Source organism: Lathyrus oleraceus, chromosome 5 (genome assembly GCF_024323335.1).
Source record: "Lathyrus oleraceus cultivar Zhongwan6 chromosome 5, CAAS_Psat_ZW6_1.0, whole genome shotgun sequence".
Lineage (NCBI taxonomy): Eukaryota > Viridiplantae > Streptophyta > Magnoliopsida > Fabales > Fabaceae > Lathyrus > Lathyrus oleraceus.
The window spans coordinates 170,355,098-170,380,384 of NC_066583.1; the positions used below are offsets into that span (position 1 = coordinate 170,355,098).

The 25,287-nt window shown below is 37.9% G+C and overlaps 1 protein-coding gene across 1 annotated transcript; it reads right to left on the bottom strand.

Annotated features, from left to right (window-relative positions):
- Window positions 1-1,974: 1,974 nt before the first annotated feature.
- On the bottom strand, window positions 1,975-3,507 carry LOC127081079 (uncharacterized). The gene is made up of 2 exons (XM_051021365.1): window positions 3,328-3,507; window positions 1,975-2,887 (listed from the first exon to the last, which is right to left on the bottom strand). The coding sequence occupies exon 2, from the start codon at window positions 2,830-2,832 to the stop codon at window positions 2,392-2,394; it is 441 nt and encodes a 146-aa protein (XP_050877322.1). The 5' UTR covers window positions 2,833-2,887; window positions 3,328-3,507; the 3' UTR covers window positions 1,975-2,391.
- Between the last annotated feature and the right edge of the window lie 21,780 nt (window positions 3,508-25,287).

A 25,287-nucleotide genomic window follows, 5' to 3' on the forward strand; every position in this document is an offset into this window, starting at 1 on the left:
CATGACAAAAAATAATATCAACCAAAATAAAAGTTTGAAGTGACAAAATAATTTAAAATTGAGGTTACAAAATCAACAAGCAAGAGGGAAAAAAATAAAGAACACAAAAGATTTATTTCGAGTTCGACCCAATCAACATATTTTGGTGGGAGAGAAACTCTTCGATGACTATACTTCTATTTTGGTGAATTTCAAGTCTGCACCACTGCAGGTACGATGTATTGATATATTGTCTGTTTTGGATGTTATAAGTCTTATGACTTTGTCCTTTAGAAAATGTTTCTCGGTGACTTAATATGAATGTGTGTTATATATAAACTACATTTAGTCTCGATTTTTAAACAATGTGAGACTATTTTGGTTAGCTCAAAATAGTTTCTCCCAAACAAGGCTAAGGAGCACGACGTCAATTTCTTGTTTCTATTGATAACATCAATGTTCCGGTCGATCTCAAAGATGCACATTATAACTACGAAATATTGTCCACTTTGGGTGTGAGAATCTTCATGACTTTGTATTTTAGAAAAAGTGGTTCATAGAGTTGAGATGTATGAGTGTTGTATATAAATTATCCTTAATCTCGATTCCCAAATAACATGTGACTAATTTGACCAGCCCGTAACAATTCCCCCTAGTCGAGGCTACGGGGCACAATGTGAATTTCTTGTTCCCACAGACGTCATCAGTGCTCCGGTCTATCTCAAGTCTGTCCACTACAATAATGAGATATTGTCCACTTTGGATGTGAAAATCATTACGATTTTGTATTTTTTGATTATCAAATGTGAGGTTATTTTAGACGGTTCGGAACACATGGTATGAAAATTAAACGGAGAGATTAAGAACATTAAATTCATTGAACAATTTATTTGACCCAACGCTGTTATTTTAGTTGGTGGGGTCATCGGGTGTTGATTTGGACGTGTCCCCACCCTCACCTACCAATTAGAATGATATGACTCTTGATGAAACATCGGTGGATATCAATTTGAAGGAAGTGATTCTTCACGAAACATGTTTAAACATCAATTGAAAAGCTATTACTCTTCATGAAACATGAACAGACACCCATTACAATAATAACTTTTGTGAAACACATCCCATTCAAAGCAATGTAGCTCTCCAAAACAAAGACTTCTCATAATGAAAAAGCTTTTTGGAATTTCAAAAATAAACCGTGTTACAAAATTTACTTAAGTTAAAGGGATACAAACTTACATCTACCTGTAAAACATATGCACAAAATTAACAAAAAAATATCAGGGCTGAGAAGAATCAATAACACTGTCCTCCAAAGGCAAAAGACTCAACGTGCCTAATATTTCTAAATTGGAATTGACTTGAACATGAGTATACTTTTACATCTTTCCAATGTGTCTAGAATAGATCATCCACCCAAACATGAAGAGGATCAGAACTATCCTTTCCTCAACTCTTCTTATACACTGCTCTCAGAATTTCCGTCTCAGTCACACGAAACTTGACAGCCCCATAGCTATCATCTCATCAGAGCTTCGGCAGCGGCAAACTTTACCACCCATACCTACATCAAGAAATATTAGAACACACATATCAATATCTCATCTACCAACACTGTATTACATTTTGTTCAATATTGCAACACAAATGTTTTGAACACTCACTGTTAGGACATGCTCAAAAACCTGCACAAGATACAATAAACTCGGACAACAAAGCCATCAGTCAAATTATGGAGATATAATAGAATGATAAGACTGATGAAAATGCGAAGTACAAACTATCTCGTCTCTGTTGAGTCTGCAATAGAATTAGGAGGAGTTAGACAGCAAAAGTAGAAAACAATTTTTACAAATACTTCGTGCATATGAGGAAACCAAAGAGAACCTGACCAGAAGTATATCATCAACATAGCCCTGAATCGAGTTATCACCCTACGGGACAACTTTACTTATTGAGTGCTGTTCTATTGGAATTAAGGAGAAACAAAAGAAGTACAATGATACAACTCGATTTCAGTAGTAAGAATAGCATTAGATACACTTAACAGACAAATAGATAAAGTCTACAACTAAGTCCTTCGTTGATACATATTACAATTATCAGGTCCTAAATCAAACTCAAACACCATAAAGGGCTAAGGAAATAATAACCAGCTAAAGTATTCTTCTCACTAAGGTTAGTAAGAATCTGAAATTAATTCAGATCTCACATACATGTCAATACTAAATAGACTTAAGCTACATTAACCACCGCATTACATTCATATTAGGAAATAAGGAGTTCCAACAATAGAAAGACGAACATACATAGTGTCCACCAGTAAGTTCTGTTATTCATACTCATCCGATAGAAAAAAGGAAAAAAGACATGACTAGCGAAAAGTCTTTCGGTTAGATGATAAATATATATCTAGCTCATATCCATGCCATCTCCAATTTGGCTGCAGATAGGACTAACAGCAGAAAAAGACTTCTCAAAAGGAGAATTAAACTGCGCATCCCGTCTCCGCTTAAAACTACATCCATCACTTGGCGTTGGCGTAGTCTCTCCATCAAGCTTCCTTCGAACACCTCGCACCGCTTGTTCCTCTGTCGGTGTAAGCGGGAAAATCTGACCACTAGCTCGGCAACGAGAACTGTGGTTGTCATACAGAATTCTCTGGTTACAATTCTTATCACAGATATGAGTCAGCCCTGTTAGATTGCAGCGATACATGTTTCCGCAAACATGTTCATTTTTGCATTTCCAGTCGCATTTGTGACCGGGAAATGAACTATCTCGGCCCAAAATACTCGACAGATAAATAACATTCGCATGAACTGCAACCGCAGATTTTCCATATACCTCCATTCGCACCTCCTAAGCAATCTTTTACACTCCCACTTCAAAACCTTGCCTAAATTGCCTGCATGGTCCACCACAACAATACAAAAATTCAGTCAAACTCAACATAAATTCATACTACTAGATTCTCAATAATAATATCATTCCACATTCACAAAAGCTTTAAATGATGAGAAATCTAACCATGTAGAAGATCATAAAACGAAAATTCAAAATCTAATTCACACCGTTCAAAAAAATTGCATGAAACAACAACATTGACACGTGACAGTCACATGCGTCAGATCTAAACCGAGTCGAAGTTGGATTTGAATTTAATTAAAGAATAATTAAAAATTAATAAATCAAATTAACGTGAAAATCAAACGTCAACAACACACTCGCTCTTTCAACAATTATATAACAAAATCAAAATTGCTTAACATATGAATGTACACGATTGATTAAACAACGACGTGCAGAAGAATAAATTCAAGAAAAAATGAAGGAAAATTAACTTACATGCACGCTCTTCAGCAAAGTGAAGCTCCCGAAAAACGGAACAGAGTTTTTTCTTCTTTCTCCTCAAAGTACCTACAAAAACAAAAAGAGAAATCTCTCTCTCTCTGAAGAAACTAATGCTAGTTATATGAAACTAGAAAGAAACGTTATGAAGGGAGGTTATTTATAGTAATTATTATAGAGACTCGACGGTGAATGAATGAATAAATGTTCGCTCGTAGTACTCGTGACTTTACACATGTGGGGTAGAGGCGCCACGTAGGAAAAAATGCAACCCAAGTTTCTCTCAAATGTATCTCACCTTACCTCACCTAAACTACCGGACCCAACTGTCTTTCTTAACCCATCATCATTTTTACATTTTCGTTTTAAAAAATATACTATTCCCCCTTATTATCAAAATCTCATACAATATAATCTCACCATTCTCTATTATAAATCATTTTTATTTTTTAAAAATTTATTAGGTAAATGAGGTATTTAAACTCTATATAATCCATTAATTGAAAATAATTAAATTTACTTATAATAAAAATGGGAGAAGAATATATTTTTAAAATACTGTAGTAATAAACTTGTTAATAAATTAAATATGTTAATAAACTAAATGTGTTATTTCTACATAATTATTTTTTATAAATAATAATATATTAGAAGAGAGAAAATAAATTGTATTTTATAATTATATATATTAAAAGAAATAGTTTTATCAATATATTATCAATGTATTATATTTAAACATTACAAATATAAAAATAGATCTTATATTAAGAGTCTATTTGTTAAGATAATAAAAAAGAGTTTTTAAGTTTCAATCACATCAATAAAAAATTTATGTTTGGTAAACTATTGTTTGCCTTTTAATTTGTAGTTTTTTTTCACTAACTTATCTTTTTTTTCAAAATTTATTTCAAATAGTTTTTGAACTTGAAACTTGTAATTTATTTATTATATAAAAGAGTCAGAATTAATTGACATTAGTGTCAAACTTAATAACACAACTCTTTTGATAACTCTTTACCACACATTTGTATGATAAAATCTAATGTTTTGAAAACTATTATCATATAGATTATCTCTATAAAATTTAACATCAATCGAAAATCATTTGATATGTCAACGAGGTGCATAAAAATAACGTCTTACAAAACTTTAATAAATCGTTAATTTTGATCTCTCTCTCTTTAACATATCAAATGTTTTTTGATTGATGTTAAATTTTATAGAGATGATCTATATGATAATACTTTTACATCCAACTGTGAATTTTGTTATACAAATATGCGATAAAGAGTTATTGGAAGTATCGTGTTATTAAATTTGACAATTTGGTGTCATTTGATTATATATATATATATAAATTATTTTTATATTATATAATTATATTCGCGTCAACTCAGAAGATGATGCAGTTTTTAATGTTTTTGAGCAACATCCAAATTATATACCTCAAGATAAATTTTGAGACAATGTTGATAATTCTCAAGTTAGTGAAAAATTGTAGGAGATCAATCAAGATGAAGGAAATTCGTAATACCGTTCTAGATTTATTGTATATTATTAGATAATAAACTTATTTTTATTAGATTTAAATAGGTAAATCGTCATATAAGTTAGCGAGTTTTTGATCGTCGTTCCTGTATTTTTTTCCTTCAAATAATTCCCGAATGTAATTTTTTTAAATAACCACTTTTTAAATTTAAATACTTAAATAACCTATTTTTCAAATTAATTACCGAAATAACCACCTTTGGTTACTTATGCGCCAGTTGAATTGACGCATCTAATTGGCAATGAACTGAGACGTCCAACCCATTAGCGCATGCATGCATCGCAAATGAGCAGAGACGCCAATGCCCTTGGTGCATGCATACACTACATCAATGTATGCGCCAATGCATGTGGCACATGCACTTTCATTTTTTTCTCCTTTATATTTATAATTAATTAAATTAAATACTTAAATTAAAAATTCTATTATATTATAAAGTAAAAATACATAAAATTGACAAGAAAATCAATGACCCGCCCGGTTGAAACGCCCCCCTTGTTCCATATCCAGATGCGTTAGCCTGTCTTCGAGGTCTCCCACGATTTCCCTGAGGTGTTTGGGGTATTTGAGTGCTAACATGATGCAATGGTGGCTAGTGTGAAGGTCCGGTGGAAGGTCCAACGATATTTGATAGATTTGTCATCATTTATCCCCAATAGCTAGGGGATTGTCGCCAACGGCGCTTCCGTAATTGAGTTCGGTGTCCATGTTATTGTAGTTGGGTCGTTGTAGTTTGGTGGATTGTGGACGGTATGATTGCCCGAATTGGGACATTGAATCATTTTGGAAACGACGCAATGGTTCCTGTGGTGTACTAAAGTCAAACAATGGTTGAGTGTTGTGGCGATGAGATGTTTGAGTGTTCATTGATGGGGGGCTACGATGGCATGACGCTGAATTGTACGAATCATCTAGGCTATAGACTTTTGTGGTGGCTGCGTACGATTGTTGGTGGTTAGGGTTTGATTCCTGGTTTTAAGTTTAGGCGTGTGGCATGAATTGGTTGTGAGGTTGGGTGTTTGATGGTTGGAAGTATATGGTAGGGTGATGGTGTGAGGTTGGTCGTTGGGTTTAGGTGGGTCGACATTGTTCTTGGGCGGGGATTTGTTGTTGGACGTTTGATGACGAAGCTCATTGGTGTGGATCAATCAAATACCTTGGCTCAGACACAAACGGTGGCGTTGTAACCGACCTAAACCATGCCATATAATGTTGAGTTGGTCTAGCACTATGTATGACTGGTTCGTTTAAGATGTGTTGTTGTCGATTCCTCCAATGACGACACATCTGTTTTGCGAAGTCTCTCCAATTGGAATAATCCCATTGGCCATTGACTCTTTGTTGATGCCAATCTCCCAAACACGTCAGAGGTTATGGAATTTGTTGTTGCAAGTCGAACTGCAGTTTTACACGGTCACTCTGGTGCATTTCCACAGTAGTGAGTTGGATAATTGATGTTTTTGTTGTCCAAACTGCAGCATCATCATGGTTAACCTGATGATCAAGACCCATATATGACCTCTAGATAAAATGTACAAGAATATCACATTATTAGAGGATATGTAATTAGATAACTTTTTAAAAATCAAATGTAGAGTTGTATTATAGTATTACATCGTCTGGTCCATTGTGGTCTAAAAGATTGCGATAGACTACTACAACGTGTTTGGGGCACCTGTTGTAGTTCATCCATTAACTGACCACCTAGATTGAAAAGATTGAAAATAAATTAGTTACAATTAGTTGTAGTATAAAGTCTAATAAATTAGATGGTAAAATTTTAAACTTACTTTGTTGTATATGTGAATGTGAATGGCTTCTCGTTGACTGGGGCGAGTGGCGACAGTCTTGACCAACCCCATGCTTGTAGCAAATAGGAGCAAGAATAAAACGTACAAGTATTTTTTTAGCATTTTTACACAATGAATTATATAGATGGGACAAAACAGCTGAACCCCAACTATATGTGCTTACCTTATTTAAGTTTCGTAACAACGACAAATACATAATATTTACCGTATTACCAGTATTTTTAGGAAATAAAAATTACTAAATAGAATCATAATATAACACCGAGATTTAATTATCTTTTCATACTCGGTAGATTCTTTGTTTAATGTTATACTTGAATAATATTGTTTAAGATATTTTAATTTAATACCTTGACCCATAGCTTGACCAGAAGTCTCTCCCGTAGTTGTGTCTTCACACAAAGGGGCACCCAACAATTCATTACATATAAAATTATCTTGGTTAACTCTACCATTTACGGTCTTAACGTCGATACGTAGACCTAACAACATGTAGACGTCCTCAAGTGTGACTGTACACTCACCGAAAGGAAGGTGAAATGCGTGGATCTCGGGTTTCCATCTCTCTAACAAAGCAAGAAAAAATTTGTAGTCAACCGAGTATGAGATTATGTTGAGTAGATTACCAAAACCGCATCCTCGAATATATGGTTATATCAAAGGATCGTGTGGTACATATTCATGTATACGACATCGAAATCTCTTTGGATCCTAATAAAACATAAGTAAGAAATAAGTAAGAAGAAGTAATAAACAATAGAGACATTTTGTTACGAAATAAGAATAAGAATAAGAATAAGTAATAAACAATATAAATTAAGTAATAAAATACAAATGTCGCAATATTATTGATTGTTCCTCGATGTTCATCACCAATAGTCAATAGAGACATATTGTTGCAGAGAGGTTGACCATTGCAGAGAGGTTGAGTGTTGCAGTGAGGTTGAGTGTTGCAGATGTTGAGTGTTGTAGAGGTTGGGTGTTACAGGTATTGAGTGTTGCAGATGTTGAGTGTTGTAGAGGTTGAGTGTTGTAGGTATTGAGTGTTGCAGATATTGAGTGTTGCAGAGGTTGAGTTGTTGCAATATGTACAGATGAGATAGGTTGGTGTGATGTATAAGTGTAGGCGTCATTGATAATGGCGCATTCCTTTTACTTTTGCGTACATGTGAGGATGCACCAAAGGTAAGGGCACATGCCTTGTGTTTAAGCATGCATGTAAGTAGGCTCCATTGAAGAGGGCATGTGTGTTGCTTTATGCATGTGATCACGCGCCATTGATAAGGGTGCATGCCTTGTCTTGTTAGGGCTAAAGCATCTTTTCAGAGAATCATGCAGGCGCATGCCTTGGCTTATTAGGGCAGAAGAATCTTGCAGGCGCCATTGGTAAGGGCGCTTTCCTTGTCTTATCTCTGCATGGAATCCTTCAGATTCTTAAAAAAGTTGATACGTTATTAGTACACTTGCCTTGTCTTCTGCATGCGTTGCCTTCACCATCTACCATATTTAACTGCATGCTAATATGTGATCAATTCACTCACCATCAAACACTAAACTTACATTTTAAAAAAATGTCTTCATCACCATATTACATGATCAGTGCCCATACCGATGGTGAAATATTTGGGTGTCACTTATTCGGTTTTTATTTTTGCAACACAGAAGTAACTCGATTTACAATAAATCGACAATCAAAATTTTCACATTTGAAACAAAGAATATAAAAGAAATTGCAGTGTAGTCAGGTGGGACAAGTCATCTACAAAAATCCGGTGTTCTTGGCAAACAACCAAGTAAAGTTTTATCAGTTGAATATTCGAGATGATAACGATGTTCATCATATGTTTCTCAGTCATGAACAATCTGGGTACAATGATATATAGTTATATATATTAACACAACAAAATCAAGTGTCTTAGTTCGTTGATCCGTTACAAGTGTTTTATGAAACTGATGACGACAAACAAGCTGAAGTCAATGTTGTTTACGAGGAAGAAGAAGAAGTCGAGTTATTGGTTGATTCAATGGTGAATGATGAAGAAGAAGAGCCATTATCAACTAGTCATGTATATTGTCCACCTCAACACATGACAATCTTGAATTTAGGTGTAGATGAACCTTCGTCAGATATATTTTACAATCCTTATGTGCAAATTCAAGGATCATTGAAAGAAGGAGACACATTTTGCACAAAAGAAGATTGTGTCAGAGCCATTAAAAAGTATCACATGGAATTATCAGCTGATTATAATATTGATCAAAATAATGTAACGAGGTATAAGATTTATTGTTGAAATGAGCTATGTTTGTTCCGATTGCCAGCATCTTGCCGGAAGAGGAGTGATTTTTGGGAGATTGGTTCTATGGGTCAAGTTCACACATGCTTAATCACAACCCAATGCAAGACCATCGCAAACTCGGCTCTCAGTTAATATGCGATGAATTTTTGTCTGTCATTAGCGACAATCCGTCGTTAAAAGTGAGTACAATAATCTCGCATATTGTAACACAATACAACTATACTCCATCATACAGGAAGGCTTGGATAGTTAGGACTAATGCGGTTGTAAAAGTGTTTGGAAATTGGGAGGAGTCTTACAAATAACTTCCAAAATACTTGGTTGCTCTTAAAAATTATGATCCAGGGACTATTGTCAATTTGGAAACGTTGTCGGCGTATACCCCAAATGAGACTTGTGCTATTGGTAATGGAATATTCCACCGACTCTTCTGTGCGTATCAACCATGCATTAAAGATTTTGCTTTTATGTAAACCTATTATACAAATAGATGGTACATAGTTGTACGAGAAATATAAAGGAACGCTACTGATGGCAGTGGCACAAGATGGCAACAACAACATTTTTCCAATCGCCTTTGCCCTAGTTTAAAGAAGTCTGCTAAGGGATGGAGTTTTTTCCTAAAAAATCTCCGATTGCACGTTTCTCTTCAGCCTAACTTATGTTTGATCTCAAACCGACACCCTTCAATAGTGAGTGCCTACAAAAACATTGATAATGGATGGCAGGATCCTCCATCGACGCATGTCTACTGCATTAGACATATCGCTCAAAATTTCATGCGGGATATCAAAGATAAAATGTTGCGGAAGAAGGTTGTCAATGTAGGGTATGCATTAACAGAACCTTCTTTCAAACACTACCACGAAGACATCAGATTGTCAAATGCAGATGCAGTAAGGTGGATCAGTAATATTTCATTGGAGAAGTGGACTAGGGCATACGACAACGGTCAATGTTGGGGCCACATGACAACAAATCTTGTGGAATCAATGAACTATGTCTTCAAAGACATCTGAAACTTAGCTATAACCGCTTTAGTGCAAACAATCTATTTTAGGCTAGGGGCGCCGTTTGGGATCAGACGTTCCAAATGGAGTTCAATGTTACAATCTGGGCAGTTGTTCAGCAATGCTTCAATAAAATTCATTAGAGAGGAAGTTGCCAAAGCTAACACACATGTGGTCACGATGTTTGACTGTACTAAAGGTTGGTATATTGTTGCTGAGTCCATGGATCATAATGAAGGCATACCGAGGGGACACTATCGAGTGGAACTAGATAGAGGTTAGTGAGACTGTGAAAGTTTCAAGCCTTTCGTATGCCCTGCTCCCATGTCATAACGGCATGTTCAAAGGTTCGACGGGACCATCCTACTTACTATCCGGCGTTTACAAAGTCATAAGCCTTTGAAATATTTACAAAATTAGCTTTTTAGTGGTAGCAAAAGAAGATTATTGGCCTGCATATCAATGGGACATTCTCTGGCATAATGAAATAATGCGAAGAAAGAAAAAGGGCCACCCAAACAGCACCCGTATTCGAACCGAAATGGATACAGCGATCAAAATGGTTAGATTATGTAGCTCATGTCGTCAGCCCAATCATAATCGTACTAATTATCCCAGTGTTGGAACAAGCACAATAAAATAATTTTAATTGTAACTCTTTTGCTTTAGATTAAAAACAACATTTATTTCATATGATAACTTTGTGAGAAAATACCATCACAAACAAATATAACACATACAACACATAAGCAACACTTAAACAACAACATAACAAACTACAACAAATAAAATTCCATCACTAACAAATACAACACATAAAAGATATAACTATGTGATTACAATAACATAATTATGCGATTACAACCATCAAAACAATTTTGTAATTAATATACATCATCCTGTAAACGTCTATGTCAGTCTTAATATCCACCTATACACGAACTTCTCTATTTTGGTTGAATGTGGTATCAAGCCATTGAATTCTTTTGATCCTTTCACCCTCTGCAATTTCTCCATCTAACCAACGATTCAAGGTCCTATTAAGACGTTTAGACGTTTCTATATTCCAAAGTCGGATCTTTATCGGAGACTGCAATGCTGAAAAGATTAAATCAACATTTCTCTTGTGAATAAAGGAATATTCAGACATTTTAAAGAAAAGAAAATTCAAGGAGATTGAAGGAAAATGGAAGGAGGGTAAGAAGTTGTGTGAAAAACTATGAGAGATACGCTCTCTATTTATAGAGCACACACACATACATGTGTCATTGCCTTAGACGCACACACACATATGGCACACGTATGCGCCAATGCCTTAGGCGTACACTCACATGCCTACATGCATGCGCCAATGCATGTGCCGCCAAGGCATGCATGCACCAAGGGCATTGGCGCCTCTGGTCATTTGCAATGCATGCATGAGCCAATGGGTTGGGCGCCTCAGTTCATTGCCAATTAGATGCGCCAGTTCAACTGTCGCATAAGTAATCAAATGTGGTTATTTAGGTAATTAATTTGAAAAATAGGTTATTTAAGTATTTAAATTGAAAAAAATGGTTAGTTTAAAAAAAATCCCTGAATGTTACTTTTTTTGTATTAACCCCTAAAGTTAAAATTCATATGTAAAAAAGGATTTTCGTGCGGATTTTAACGTTAGGGAAAATGATGAATACCAAAAGAATTTTAACATTCAGGGATTAATTTAAGAAAAAAGGATATAGTGACGAAACCAAAAATTCACTAATTTACATGGACAATTTACCTATTTATTATTATTATTGATTAATATAACTGACTTTAAAATTACACTTTTATTATTTCATGTATCTCGTTAAATTTTATTGCAATATATATATATATATATATATGTGTGTGTGTGTGTGTGTGTGTGTGTGAGAGAGATATGTTTTGCATGTGTTTATTAATATATTTTTTTTATCGAATACAAATTAATTTAATAATATAATATAATAAAATAATGAGACCATCAATTTCTTAATTAAAAATGCTCTTTTATGTCATTTTGTTTTTATTAACTATAAATTATATCATATAGTACTCATCAACTATAAACTACCAATCATCTGTTGTAAATTATCAACTAACAGTCATCAGCTGTCAGCTATTAGCTATTCTTATCAAACTGGACATGTTTTATTGCATTATTACATTTTTATTGAAAATGTAAAATATTTTATTAAAATATTACCTATTTATCGTTCCTAGATAAATTAAATTAAAATGTAATAGTATTTATTTTGATATATTTAATTCCATAAATAGTTTTCTTAACTTAAATGTGTTTTATTGTAAGAATATTTTGACCTCATTAATTTTTTTTTTCTTCAAAAAGGATGTAGAAAGTCATCTCACGTGTGGATGAGTGTATGTTAGGATTTTGTGGAATTTGTGTCTCTCCCTTTTTCAATTCTGAAGTTAGAATACTTTGGTCAGATCTAATGAGAAAATAATTTCCATCTATCTGAACAATAACATGAGAGTAGATGAAGACTCATTCTCTCTTAAAACATGGAGGAATGTGGGGGAGATGATTTGTTTTCTTTGATTGATATTTTCATATTGTTATTCCTCGGAAACCCCACATGCGATATATGCTAAATGAGGCCAATCATGGATTTCAAACTCAAACCCTACTAGACGGTCTACGTAACACCATAATTTTTTATTCCAATATTTATTTTATTGATAATGTGATTTTTGTGTGCTTTTATGATTTTAAAAATATATTGTTGTTATGTTATTATTAGTATTATTATTATAATTGGAATATTAGGAAAATTAGAGGTACTAATTAATTAATGGGATTTTGGAGTTAGTAAAGAAAATTAATAAAATATAGGGGGTAAGAAGAGATACTTGAAAAAATTAAGGGGGTTAGTTGGAATAAAAAATAAATAAATGAATTAAGGTTATTATATAAGAGAGAGGGAATGAGAAAGGAAGAAAAGGAAAATAGGCAACCTTAGGAGAAAGTTGTGGAAATAGTAGGATCTCTCATCACCAAGAACTCAAGAATTTTCGGCATAATCAAGGTAATGAAGGAGATTATTCTATATTTGGTGTTTTAGTAATGGGGTACTGGGGTTTCCCTTAACCCCTTATTAGGTTTTGTGACCATTGATTATGATATTTTATGCAAAACCTCTATATATTGTGAAATCGTGTATGTTGTTATGATTTGCCATGTTTATATTGTGAGTTTTCTATGCAATTGTTGTTGTAATATGGTTTTTAGTATATGTGTGATAGATGCTGAATTAGATAACATTGTAGATATAAGGACATGTTGAATTGATAAAAACAATGATGATTGATGCATATTATGTATTGAGTTTCATGATGATTATGATGAGATAAAATATGCATTTTTGTTTAAGTGTTAATTTGTATGTGTTAGGGCTCTCATGGAGTCAAAATTTGAGATTTTGGGACTGATTTTGTGTAAAAATGCAGAAAATCACGCACTGATACACAATGACGGCCGTCAGCCTTAGTGACAGGCTGACTGTCATCGAATTGGGGAAAGAGACAAGTCTCACCACTACAACAAATAATATTTTTCATGATGAAGCTTTCACCTCAAACAATAGAAAATCGAGGTATAAAGCCAGGACGCGCTATTTCTTATTATTTAATAAAATAAAAAACCATATATTTCCTTGGATTTTCAAAACATCGAGATGAAAAAACAACTCAGTACAAGCTTTGATAACCAACTATCGCAGTTTATGATGTTATTTGTTTATAAGTGTAAACAAAATGTTCTAACCCTTTCTATTTAACCGAGACATAAAATAATAAGATTATACTATAAAAGCACTCGTTAAACAAATTTTACCATAATCCTTACTAATATGAAGTCGCCCCAAACTCGCAAGCATCATTCTTTGGGATGGATTGCAAGACAGAAAAAATCTTCAATGTTCTTCTATCTTGAACAAAATATTTTTTCTGTCATTGCAATCTGTCATACCCCAAAATTTGCCCATTAATATTTTAAGACATTTTTCAGGGCACTCCGACTCATTTTTATGACACTGATCTTAAAGGAACGAAGGCCCAACTCACGAATGGCCCAATCCAGAAAATGACCCAAACTGGCCTGTTCGCTACACGTTCGCTACACGCTCGCCTAGCGAACGTTCGCTACACGCTCGCCTAGCGTACGTTCGCTACACGTTCGCTACACGCTCGCCTAGCGTACGTTCGCTACACGTTCGCTACACGCTCGCCTAGCGAAGCTGACAGATAACAGAAAATTCTGGGCTTCACTCTGAGCCCATTAGGTCACAAAAAAAGAGCATTATAAATACCAGCACTTCAGTAATGAAAAGGAGGACGAAAAAAAGGACGAAAGGAGAACCCTAGCACGCAAACCCTAGCGCTCACAGACGGAAAACCCTGAAGGAAAAGCCGGCGGCAGCAAGGTCACTTCCGCTCAATTCGATCCGATCGGCCAATTCAAGGTTACAATTCGATTACAAACAGGTTGGCATTGCTATTACTACCTTATGTTCTTAATTTGCATATGGTATCATGATTGAATTTATGAAACTATCTTAAGTTTTACATATGAATTTAAGTATGCATGAACATCTGAATGTCTAACCACATAATCTCTGTAATGGATGCTATAAGGTGTGAAGCTTGCTGACATTATGCTGTTATCAAAACCAGAATCCGCAGCCGCTCGCTAGCACATCGCTAAGCGAGCATGCAGCGAGTATTCGCTAAGCCCTCGCTAGGCGAGGCAGCGGCGACCGGGACAGTCGCTGATTTTTCTGTTCTGTCCTTTGCTAACCTGTCATGTTTTATCATAGCCATGCATTGTTTATCTGACCCTACTGCTGTTCTGGTTTCTTTTGCGGTGCAATCCTTGATTGCATCCTGACTTGGTACTCTAACCCGTTTGCTGAATTTTGTAAAGGTTCACCTTTCCCAGGAAAAGATTGCTGTCTAGGTCTTCCACTTTATTTGTGGGATACCCTTGTGGAGTTTCACCCTAAATTACCTAATTAATTTTAATGTATTAATTTTAATGTGGAGATTCATCCTAATTACCTAATCGATTGTAAAATACGGCCTCTAAATATGTGATCTTGGACCTCTCTTTATTGCCTTACGATGTTACGGTATTACGGTCATGTCCCGCGAATATGGGGATACCCTTAGCAAAGACCCTTCGATTAAATCATCATGTCCCTTTAAAATGAATCATAGTCCCTCGGATGTTGCCTTCGAATATATGATTTTGTCCCTCGATGACCCTTCGGTGTAGCCTACGGTTAAATGATGATCGTCCCTTCGAATGCTAAGGTATCCTTACAACTGTTGCCTTCAATGACCTATCGATGACCCTACAATGACCCTTTTACATCCAAAGGATAAAACTACTTACTTCTCAATAGTAAGGACAGTTTTACCCTCATAAGGATAGGAAATGCCCATAACGACCTTAGGAAGGTATAACTCTCAATTACTGGATCATAACCTAAAACATTTTCCACCCCTCACACTTTGCAAGTCCTAGAAAATCACCACTTGGTATACATTCATACTAGAATCATTACCAAGTTATATCTTTCTAAACTGTTTTTCAAAATCAAACGAGATAAATACTTTGTATACATTCATACGAGAATCATTACAAAGTTAAACTCTCTTTTCGAAACATTTTAAAACAATTCACCAACATTTTTCAGACAAAAATATAAGTGATCCAGCAATTAAGAGCCCATGGATAACCATGGATACAAAGGGTGCTAATACCTTCCCTTTGTATAATGTACCTCCCGAACCCAAAATCTATTGAGGTCTTTCCTGTTCTTTTCCACCTTTCCTTATTGGATAAAAGAAAAGTCGGTGGCGACTCTTGCTATCCGCGACATTGCGATAAAAAGCAAAATACCCCAAGTCAGTTCACCGTATGACAGAACTGGCGACTCTGCTGGGGACACTTTAAAAAGAGAGGTTACCTTAAAAACAAGATCACTTATTCCAAATTGTCTGATTTACTTTTAAGGGATTGCTTGGGTATTTTTGAGTGAAAGATCCTACACCCGGATCTAGTGTACCTTAGGTAAGTAGCAATAGATCATCGCGACTATCCGGCGTATACTGGAATGGTTAAAATGATGGCTACGGTTAATGTGACACTTTGGATGTCCTGATGTTCCTCATGTTCACTTGAGGAAAAATTTGGCTTCCGCGTGGTGTCATTAAAGCATTAACCAGACCTTTAGAACCCTAATTGACTCATCCTGGCCATTAGAAAGTAGTGAGATAACTGACTTCGGTTCCGACTGGGGTTGGTTGAGACTCGATACTACACTCTTTGAGATTGGACTTTAGGGAAGCTTCGGTCAACCACTTGGTGTTGCACTGAAGTGGACTTGAAGGAAGGTCAATGATTGGAGATCCTTTTAGAACCCGGTTACTATTCTAGGACAGGTTGAACCAACTAAACTTCAGTGGGGAGGGTACTTACCTATGGAACTCATGCAAGCCTTAAAACCTAGGAATGATGGTTGTGTGACTTGCTTGTGCTTGTTATTTATTTAACCTCATAACATCATAACATCATAACATCATGACATCATAACATTGTACTAACCATTTCAAGGACTTAGGGATTTAACTTTGCTCTGTTTTGTAAGGCTATGGCTCCCAGGAAGACCATCCGGATCAATTTTGTAGCAATCGCTCCTCAACTCAAGAACTTAGTGTCAGAACTTTCCGATCATGCGCAGTTCATCAAGAAACACGGTTCTTTCCTCAATTTGGTTACCACTGGTTTCAAAGAAGATATGATGAGAGTTTTATTCCAGTTCTTCGACCCTAAACATCATTGCTTCACATTCCCGGATTATCAGTTGGTACCTACACTGTAAGAATTCTCCGGACTGCTTGGGATACCTATCCTTGATCAAATACCTTTCAGTGGTTTAGAAAAGGTTCCGAAGTCTGAAGAAGTTACCGCAGCTTTACACATGACGAAGTCCGACATTGAAGCTAATTGGGTAACAAGGAGTGGAGTTAAGGGTTTACTTGCCAAATTCCTGACAAATAAGGCCCGAGAATTCTTAAAAGTTATGAATGTCCGTGCTTTCGAAGACATCCTGGCGTTGCTAATCTATGGCTTGGTGTTATTCCCTAATCCAGACCAATTCATAGACATGAATGCTATTAAGATATTTCTCACTCATAACCCTGTACCTACCTTGCTGGGAGACATTTTGCATTCCCTCTACACTCGTACCATGAAGAAGCAAGGGACTCTCATGTGCTGCATACCTTTGTTGTCTAGGTGGTTTATTTCGCACCTTCCTCAATCAGTCTTGAAGAACGAGCAGAATTTGAAATGGTCTCAAAGGATAATGTCGCTCTCCCACCCAGACATCTGTTGGTGTCCTCAGTTCAAGGAAAATGTTACCATCATTGACCGTTGTGGCGAGTTCCCTAATGTACCACTCCTAGGAATAAGAGGAGGTATTACTTATAATCCTGCTTTAGCCCTGCGACAGTTTGGTTGTGCTCGAAGAGATGGTCCACATGAAATGATCATCGAAGGCATCATGTTCGACTATGACAACGATTCCCAAGGCCTCCGTCAAAGATTTGTACGAGCTGGGGCATGGTGAAGAGAGGTACGTTAGGACAGAAAAATTCTATTCCTATGGAACCTTATCTCAGATGGGTACGCGCCAGAGCTCGTGAACTTGTCATGCCATATCTTGCAATCGGGCCTCAGATTGTCGAACCTGAAGCTGAAGGAGGTGCTCCTCAGATCATTCCTTATCCAGATATGCCTACCAACGTTGAGGAACTAAAGAGATCCTGGATCCAGTTGAGAGAAGAAAGGGATACTTTCGAGACTCAATTCGTCGCAGAAAGGAAGAAAGTGTTAGAACTTACCAGTCAGCTTAATGAGGAACGAAGACTCAATGCGTATCTTCGCCCAAAAAGAAGTCGCCCCTGGGAGACTTGAGCTTTCATTGTATTTTTATTATTATTCCTTTTGTAATGAACATTGATCAAAGAAATTAGCAATAAACATTTCTCTCTTGTTGGTGATTTACGCAAAGTTAAATTCCAAAAGTCCTTGAAAACATTTCATGCATTGCATAACATAACATAACACTGCATAACAGGTATTCTACAAGTTCAATGTTCTCACGGTCTTCATTACAAACAGAAAAATGGATCTCGAACAAACTGTCAAAGATCTCCAGACTCAGAATGCTCAATTCAAGGAGATGATGCTAAGCTTATCCAAGGGGCAGGAGGAACTGAAGGCTCTTTTGCTCGAAAAGAAGAAAGACAAGAAAGCTGTGAGTTTCATTAACCCGGGAAGAAGGCGTAAAGGACAGGCTGCAGGAGTCAAGTTTGGGATCCCGAATGGTCCAGAAGAGGAGACAGAGAATGATTCAGAGGAAGAGAATGCTGATTTCTCCAACCCTGAGGATGACGATGAAGATTATGAAAATGAACAGTACTCTTCAAGAGATGATAAGTACAAGTTGCTGGAAGAACGTATGCTAGCTATGGAGGGTCAGAAGGCGCCCGGTCTAGATTTCGAAAGTTTGGGTCTGGTCTCCGATGTGACCATTCCTCGCAAATTCAAAATCCTCACTTTCACTAAGTACGATGGTGCGTCTTGTCCTCAGATGCATCTGAGAGCTTATGTGAGAAAGATTCAGCCGCATACCACTGACAGGAAGCTATGGATCCATTTCTTCCAAGAGAGCCTGTCTGGAACACAGTTGGAATGGTATTATCAGCTCGAGAGCTCTGACATCCGCACCTGGACTGATTTAGCAACAACTTTCTATAAACAGTACCAGTATAACTCTGAACTAGCACCTACCCGGCTACAGTTGCAGAATATGACTATGGGATCTAAAGAAAGCTTTAAAGAATATGCTCAAAAGTGGAGAGATTTGGCTGGCAGAGTCAAACCCCCTATGACTGACAGAGAATTGGTGGACATGTTCATGGGCACACTGACCGGCCCATTCTACAGCCATCTACTGGGAAGTTCTTCATCAGGTTTCACTAAACTTATATTAACAGGTGAACGTGTTGAAAGCGGCATCCGAAGTGGAAAGATACAGGCGGCTACCTCTGCAAGCACCAAAAGGTCCTATCAGGGGAGGAACGAATCAAATGCTGTGTACGGTCAAAAGGGTCGTAACAAGAAAAACCGTGACCACGACATTGGAGCAGTTACGATTGCAGCACCACCATCTCAAAACTTCCAGCCCAAACAAGACAGGCCAAGAAGGCAGTTCACCAGGATCAATATGACCTTGGCACAGGCACTGCAGGGAATGCTAAAGGCAAATTTGATCACCCTTAGAGATCCTCCTACAAATCCCAACACTACCTCTTCTCGTTATAATCCCAATGCCAGGTGTGCATATCACTCCGATAGCCCGGGGCATGATACAAACGATTGCTGGTCATTGAAGAATAAGATTCAGGATATGATCGAAGCTGGAGAAATTGAGTTTGAGCCTCCGGAGACTCCTAATGTCATCACTGCTCCTATGCCTAACCATGACAAGACTGTTAATGCTATGGATGACGATTCTCACATTTCCAATGTGGCGGACTTAACATCTCCTCTCCCGATCATAAAGAGGAATTTATTGCAAGCTGGTTTATTTCCAGGTTGTGCTGAAGATTGCAATCTCTGCATACTCCGGCCCGAGGACTGTTTGAAATTGAAGAATGGTATTCAACGGCTGATGGACGATCGTACAGTTCTCTTTGAAAGGATTCCTAAGGCGGAAAACCCTATTGAAGAAATATCTGTGATTGCTAGGTCCAAAGTTCCAGTGAAGATTACCGCTACCAGGGCGCCTGTGAAGATTACTGTTGAGCCCAGGGTTGCTCCCCTAATCATCACTGCACCTGGCCCGATCCCGTATTCCTCAAGCAAAGCTATTCCGTGGAATTATGGCGGTGATGTTTACGTCCATGGCGTGAAGCAAGTGGATAATGCTGCTAATACTAGTGGCATTGTTGGGACTAGTAAAATTACTCGAAGCGGAAGGATCTTCTCTCCAGAAATCTCACCTCCTGTCCTTGAAACTCGAGGAAAGGAACCAGTCAATCCTTCTCAGTCAGAGACACCGGTCGAAGTTACTCCCGAAGATGTTGCCAAACAAGAAATGGAAGAAGTGCTGAAAATCATTCGCAAGAGTGATTTTGATGTTGTAGAACAGTTGGGGCATACCCCGTCTAAGATCTCGATGTTATCCTTGCTGTTATCTTCTGAACCTCATGCCAATGCATTGATAAAATTCTTGAAGACCGCTCATGTACCTCAGGAGACATCTGTCGATCAATTCGAACATTATGTTGCTCACTTGGCTGTTGACAATGGCCTGGGCTTTTCCGACGCTGATCTGACACCAGCAGGAAAGAATCACAATAAAGCCCTGCATATCTCCATTGAGTGTAGGGGAATCACTTTGTCTCATGTGTTAATCGATAATGGCTCTTCCTTGAATGTGCTGCCGACAGCCGTGCTGGATAAGCTGGATTGTAAAAGCATTGAACTGAAACCTAGTGACATTGTGGTACATGCTTACGATGGTGCGAAGAGTGTTGTCCATGGCGAAGTAGTCCTGCCTATCAAGATAGGACCTCAAGTCTTCAACACTACCTTCCATGTAATGAACATTCGTCCTGCCTATTCCTGCTTACTGGGACGCCCTTGGATTCATGGGGCAGGCGCTGTAGCCTCGTCTCTCCATCAAAAGTTGAGGTATCCCACAAAGGGCAAAATTGTCACCGTGTGTGGAGAAGAAGAGTACATTGTCAGTAGTGTGCATGCCTTCAGATACGTCGAGATGGATGGTGAATTCATTGAGACTCCTTGTCAGTCATTTGAAGTAGTTCCTCCGACCAATCCTGTCCTTAAGCCAACTTCCGGTGTGCCCAAGGTTATTCGGACTTCTCCTGCTATGATTTCCCTGAAGGACGCTCAAGCTGTGGTTGAAGATGGTGGCTGTACTGGCTGGGGTCAACTGATCGACGTACCGTACAAGTCTGACAAATTTGGCCTGGGGTTAGCTCTGAGAAGGTAGCCAAGAGTCAAATTAATGCTGTAGAAGACGCTGACAGCGATTGCGACCTGGATAGCTGGATTTTCCCAACAATTGGCGACGGACTCAATAATTGGAAGGCTGAAGACACTATCCCGATTTCCTTTAGTCAGGAGTAATTGTTATTGTCTATTTTGGTGTTGCAAATTTTTGTTTTTTTTACAATTGAACTTCTCCAAGCGTTGTGTCTATGCCCGGGGCACAATAGCTAATTTGTTAAGGGTTTTGTCATTTTCATAAGCATATTCATATTCAATAAATCAATGGACTTTTTGCATTCAAATATTGCGCTCTTTGTCTTTTCTGTCATCTTCCAAACAAGCTATGTTTTCTTACACACACTCACGTAACGAATTGCAGATCCATACCCACTCTGGATCCTGTTGATAATAGTTCTACTACTGTTCATTATGACTTTGAAAATCCGATCTACCAAGCCGAGGTTATGAAACAATTTGATGCAGGTTTTCTGGCTGTTACTTCTTATCCTCAATGGGTTGCTAATGTGGTACCAGTGCCGAAGAAGGATGGCAAGGTGCGAATGTGTGTAGACTACAGAGATTTGAATAAAGCGAGTCCCAAAGACGACTTTCCACTTCCGCACATTGATGTTCTGGTAGATAACACCGCTCAACACAAGGTATTCTCATTCATGGATGGATTCTCAGGTTATAACCAGATTAAGATGGCGCCTGAGGACATGGAGAAAACTACGTTTGTAACGCAATGGGGCACATTCTGTTATAAAGTAATGCCATTTGGTTTAAAGAATGCAGGGGCAACGTACCAGCGTGCTATGGTGGTTTTGTTCCATGATATGATCCATCATGAAATAGAAGTGTATGTGGATGACATGATAGCCAGCTCATACTATGAGAGAGCATCTCGATCATTTATACAAACTGTTCGAGAGGTTGAAGAAATACAAGTTGAGGTTGAACCCGAACAAATGCACCTTTGGAGTAAGATCCGGCAAACTCTTGGGCTTTATTGTCAGTGGTAAAGGGATTGAGGTTGACCCGGCTAAGGTGAGGGCTATTCAAGAAATGCCAGTTCCCCGTACAGATAAAGAGGTCAGAGGTTTCTTGGGACGTTTGAATTATATTGCCCGATTTATCTCCCACTTGACTGCTACCTGCAAACCCCTCTTCAAACTACTGAGAAAAAATCAAGAGATGAGATGGAATGATGAATGTCAAGAAGCTTTCGACAAAATCAAGGAGTATCTTCAAAAACCTCCCATTCTGATGCCACCAGTTGAAGGAAGACCTTTAATCATGTATTTGACCGTGTTAGAAAATTCAATGGGGTGTGTGTTGGGACAACATGACGAGTCTGGCTGAAAAGAGCATGCCATATACTACCTTAGCAAAAAGTTTACCGACTGTGAAACAAGATACTCACTGCTCGAGAGAACTTGCTGTGCTTTGGCCTGGGCTGCTCGCCGACTAAGACAGTATATGTTGAACCATACCACTTTGTTGATTTCTAAGATGGATCCCATCAAATACATATTTGAGAAACCTGCCCTCTCCGGAAGAATAGCGAGATGGCAGATGATTTTAACAGAGTATGATATCCAGTATACTACCCAGAAAGCAATCAAAGGAAGCGTGTTGGCCGATCATTTGGCTCATCAGGCGGTGGATGATTACCAATCTATGAATTTTGAGTTCCCAGATGAGGATGTCATGCTTGTTACTGATTATGAAGAACCTGGACCGGACGAAGGACCCGAACCGGGATCCCGATGGACTATGGTTTTTGATGGATCTTCTAATGCGTTGGGCAACGGTGTTGGTGTCGTAATTATTTCTCTCAGGGGTTGCCATGCGCCTTTCACTGCTAGACTATGTTTTGATTGTACCAATAATATGGCTGAGTATGAAGCATGTATTTTGGGACTCAGAGCTGCCATAGACCTAAGGATCAAGTTTTTGAGTGTGTACGGAGACTCAGTATTAGTAATCAGTCAGATCAAAGGAGAATGGGACACTAAACATCCGAATCTCATCCCTTATCGAGAGAAGGTGTTGTCACTAATCCCATACTTTGGAGAGATTACATTCGAACATATCCCACGAGAAGAGAATCAGTTGGCAGACGCATTGGCTACCATGTCATCTATGTTCAGAGTCAGATGGGACAATGAAGCTCCCATGATCACCATTGAACGGTTAGATGAACCAGCGTATTGTTATGAACTTAACGCTGATGAAGTAGAGGAGAAACCTTGGTTCCACGAAGTAAAAAGATATTTGGAAACTCAGGAATACCCTGAAGAGGCATCTATCAATGACAGAAAATTTCTGAGGAAGTTCTCCGCTAAATTCTTTTTGAGTAATGGATTATTATACAAACGTAATCATGATTCGACTTTGCTTCGCTGTGTGGATAAAAAGGAAGCAGAAAAGATTATGGAAGACATGCATGATGGTATTTTTGGGACTCATTCTAGTGGGCATACGATGGCCAAGAAGATTCTGAGATCAGGGTATTATTGGTCTACCATGGAAGCTGATTGCCATCATCACTCCAGAACCTGTCACAAATGCCAGATATATGCGGATAAAGTACATGTGCCTCCTGCTCCATTGAACGTGTTGACAGCACCTTGGCCCTTTGCAATGTGGGGCATTGATATGATTGGAGAGATTAAACCTACTGCTTCTAACGGGCATCGTTTCATCCTTGTTGCTATTGATTACTTTACAAAGTGGGTAGAGGCCGCCTCATTCGCTTCTGTCACCAAGAATGTGGTGGCACGATTCATCAAGAATAATCTCATTTGTCGATATGGCATCCCTGAAAGAATTATTACCGACAATGGTACTAATTTGAACAACAAGATGATTACTGAACTCTGCACGCAGTTCAAAATAAAACACCATAACTCTTCTCCGTACCGGCCAAAGATGAACGGTACCGTGGAGGCTGCTAATAAGAATATCAAGAAGATCATACAAAAGATGACGGTGACGTACAAGACTGGCATGAGATGTTACCGTTTGCTCTTCACGGTTATCGCACTTCAGTACGCACTTCGACAGGAGCAACTCCTTTCTCTTTAGTCTACGGAATGGAAGCCGTTTTACCAGTGGAAGTCCAGATTCCCTCTCTAAGAATCATAAAAGAGGCGGGCTTAGATGAAGATGAATGGATTCAGACTCGACTCGACCAGATAAACTTGATCGATGAGAAGAGACTTGCGACTGTGTGTCATGGACAGATATATCAGAAGCGCATGACCCAGGCATTTAACAAAAGAGTCAAGAGACAGGTATATCGAATTGGCGATTTGGTAATAAAGCGTATCATTCTACCACAGGGTGATCCCAGAGGCAAATGGATTCCCACGTATGAAGGGCCGTTTGTAGTTAAGAAGGTATTCTCTGGTGGAGCCATGATACTAGCTACAATGGACGACGAAGACTTCCCGCATCCCGTGAACGCATACATAGTCAAAAAATACTACGCATAAAAGAGACCTGCTAGGTCGACGTACCTAGGCAAAAGTAAGGGCATCCCGGCAAACCAAAAAGGTTCGGGCAAAAATTAGGGATAAACATAAAAAAATGTGCACCCGGCAAGTCGAAAACCTGAAAAGGCGGCTTGGGCAAAAAGGGGTATCCTGGTGGATTGAAACCTGAAAAGGCGGTCCAGGCAAAAATTAGGGATCAAAGCGTATGACTATGTCCCGTTCTCAGATAGCTTCATCCAAGTTCAAAGGACTGAACAAGCTAATCACTTCTATCCGACAGCAGGAGATGAGAGGCTTGAAGACATAATGGCAGTAGGGGAATTAAAGTCAATAGGACGTTTTCGGCATAGCTTTCTCTTTGTTTTCTTGACAATTTCCTCTTACTAGGATTTCTGTCTCCTTGTACACAAATTGCCTGTTTATAGGCCCTCTTTCGAAATCAATATAATTTTAGTTTCAAAAAAAAAATGCTTTTGTTTTACTTTCTCTGTTTTGTTTGCATAAGCGTCCATTGATTTAATTCGAATTAATATATGCATTTGGATATGATCGATGTTTACCAAAAATGCGTGCATAAAATAGAAATAGCGATTACTACTAGACTTCAGGATCGAGGAGAAGGTCTAATCATGCTTTCCAATGAATCCGTTGCTAATCCTATCCCCCAGCAA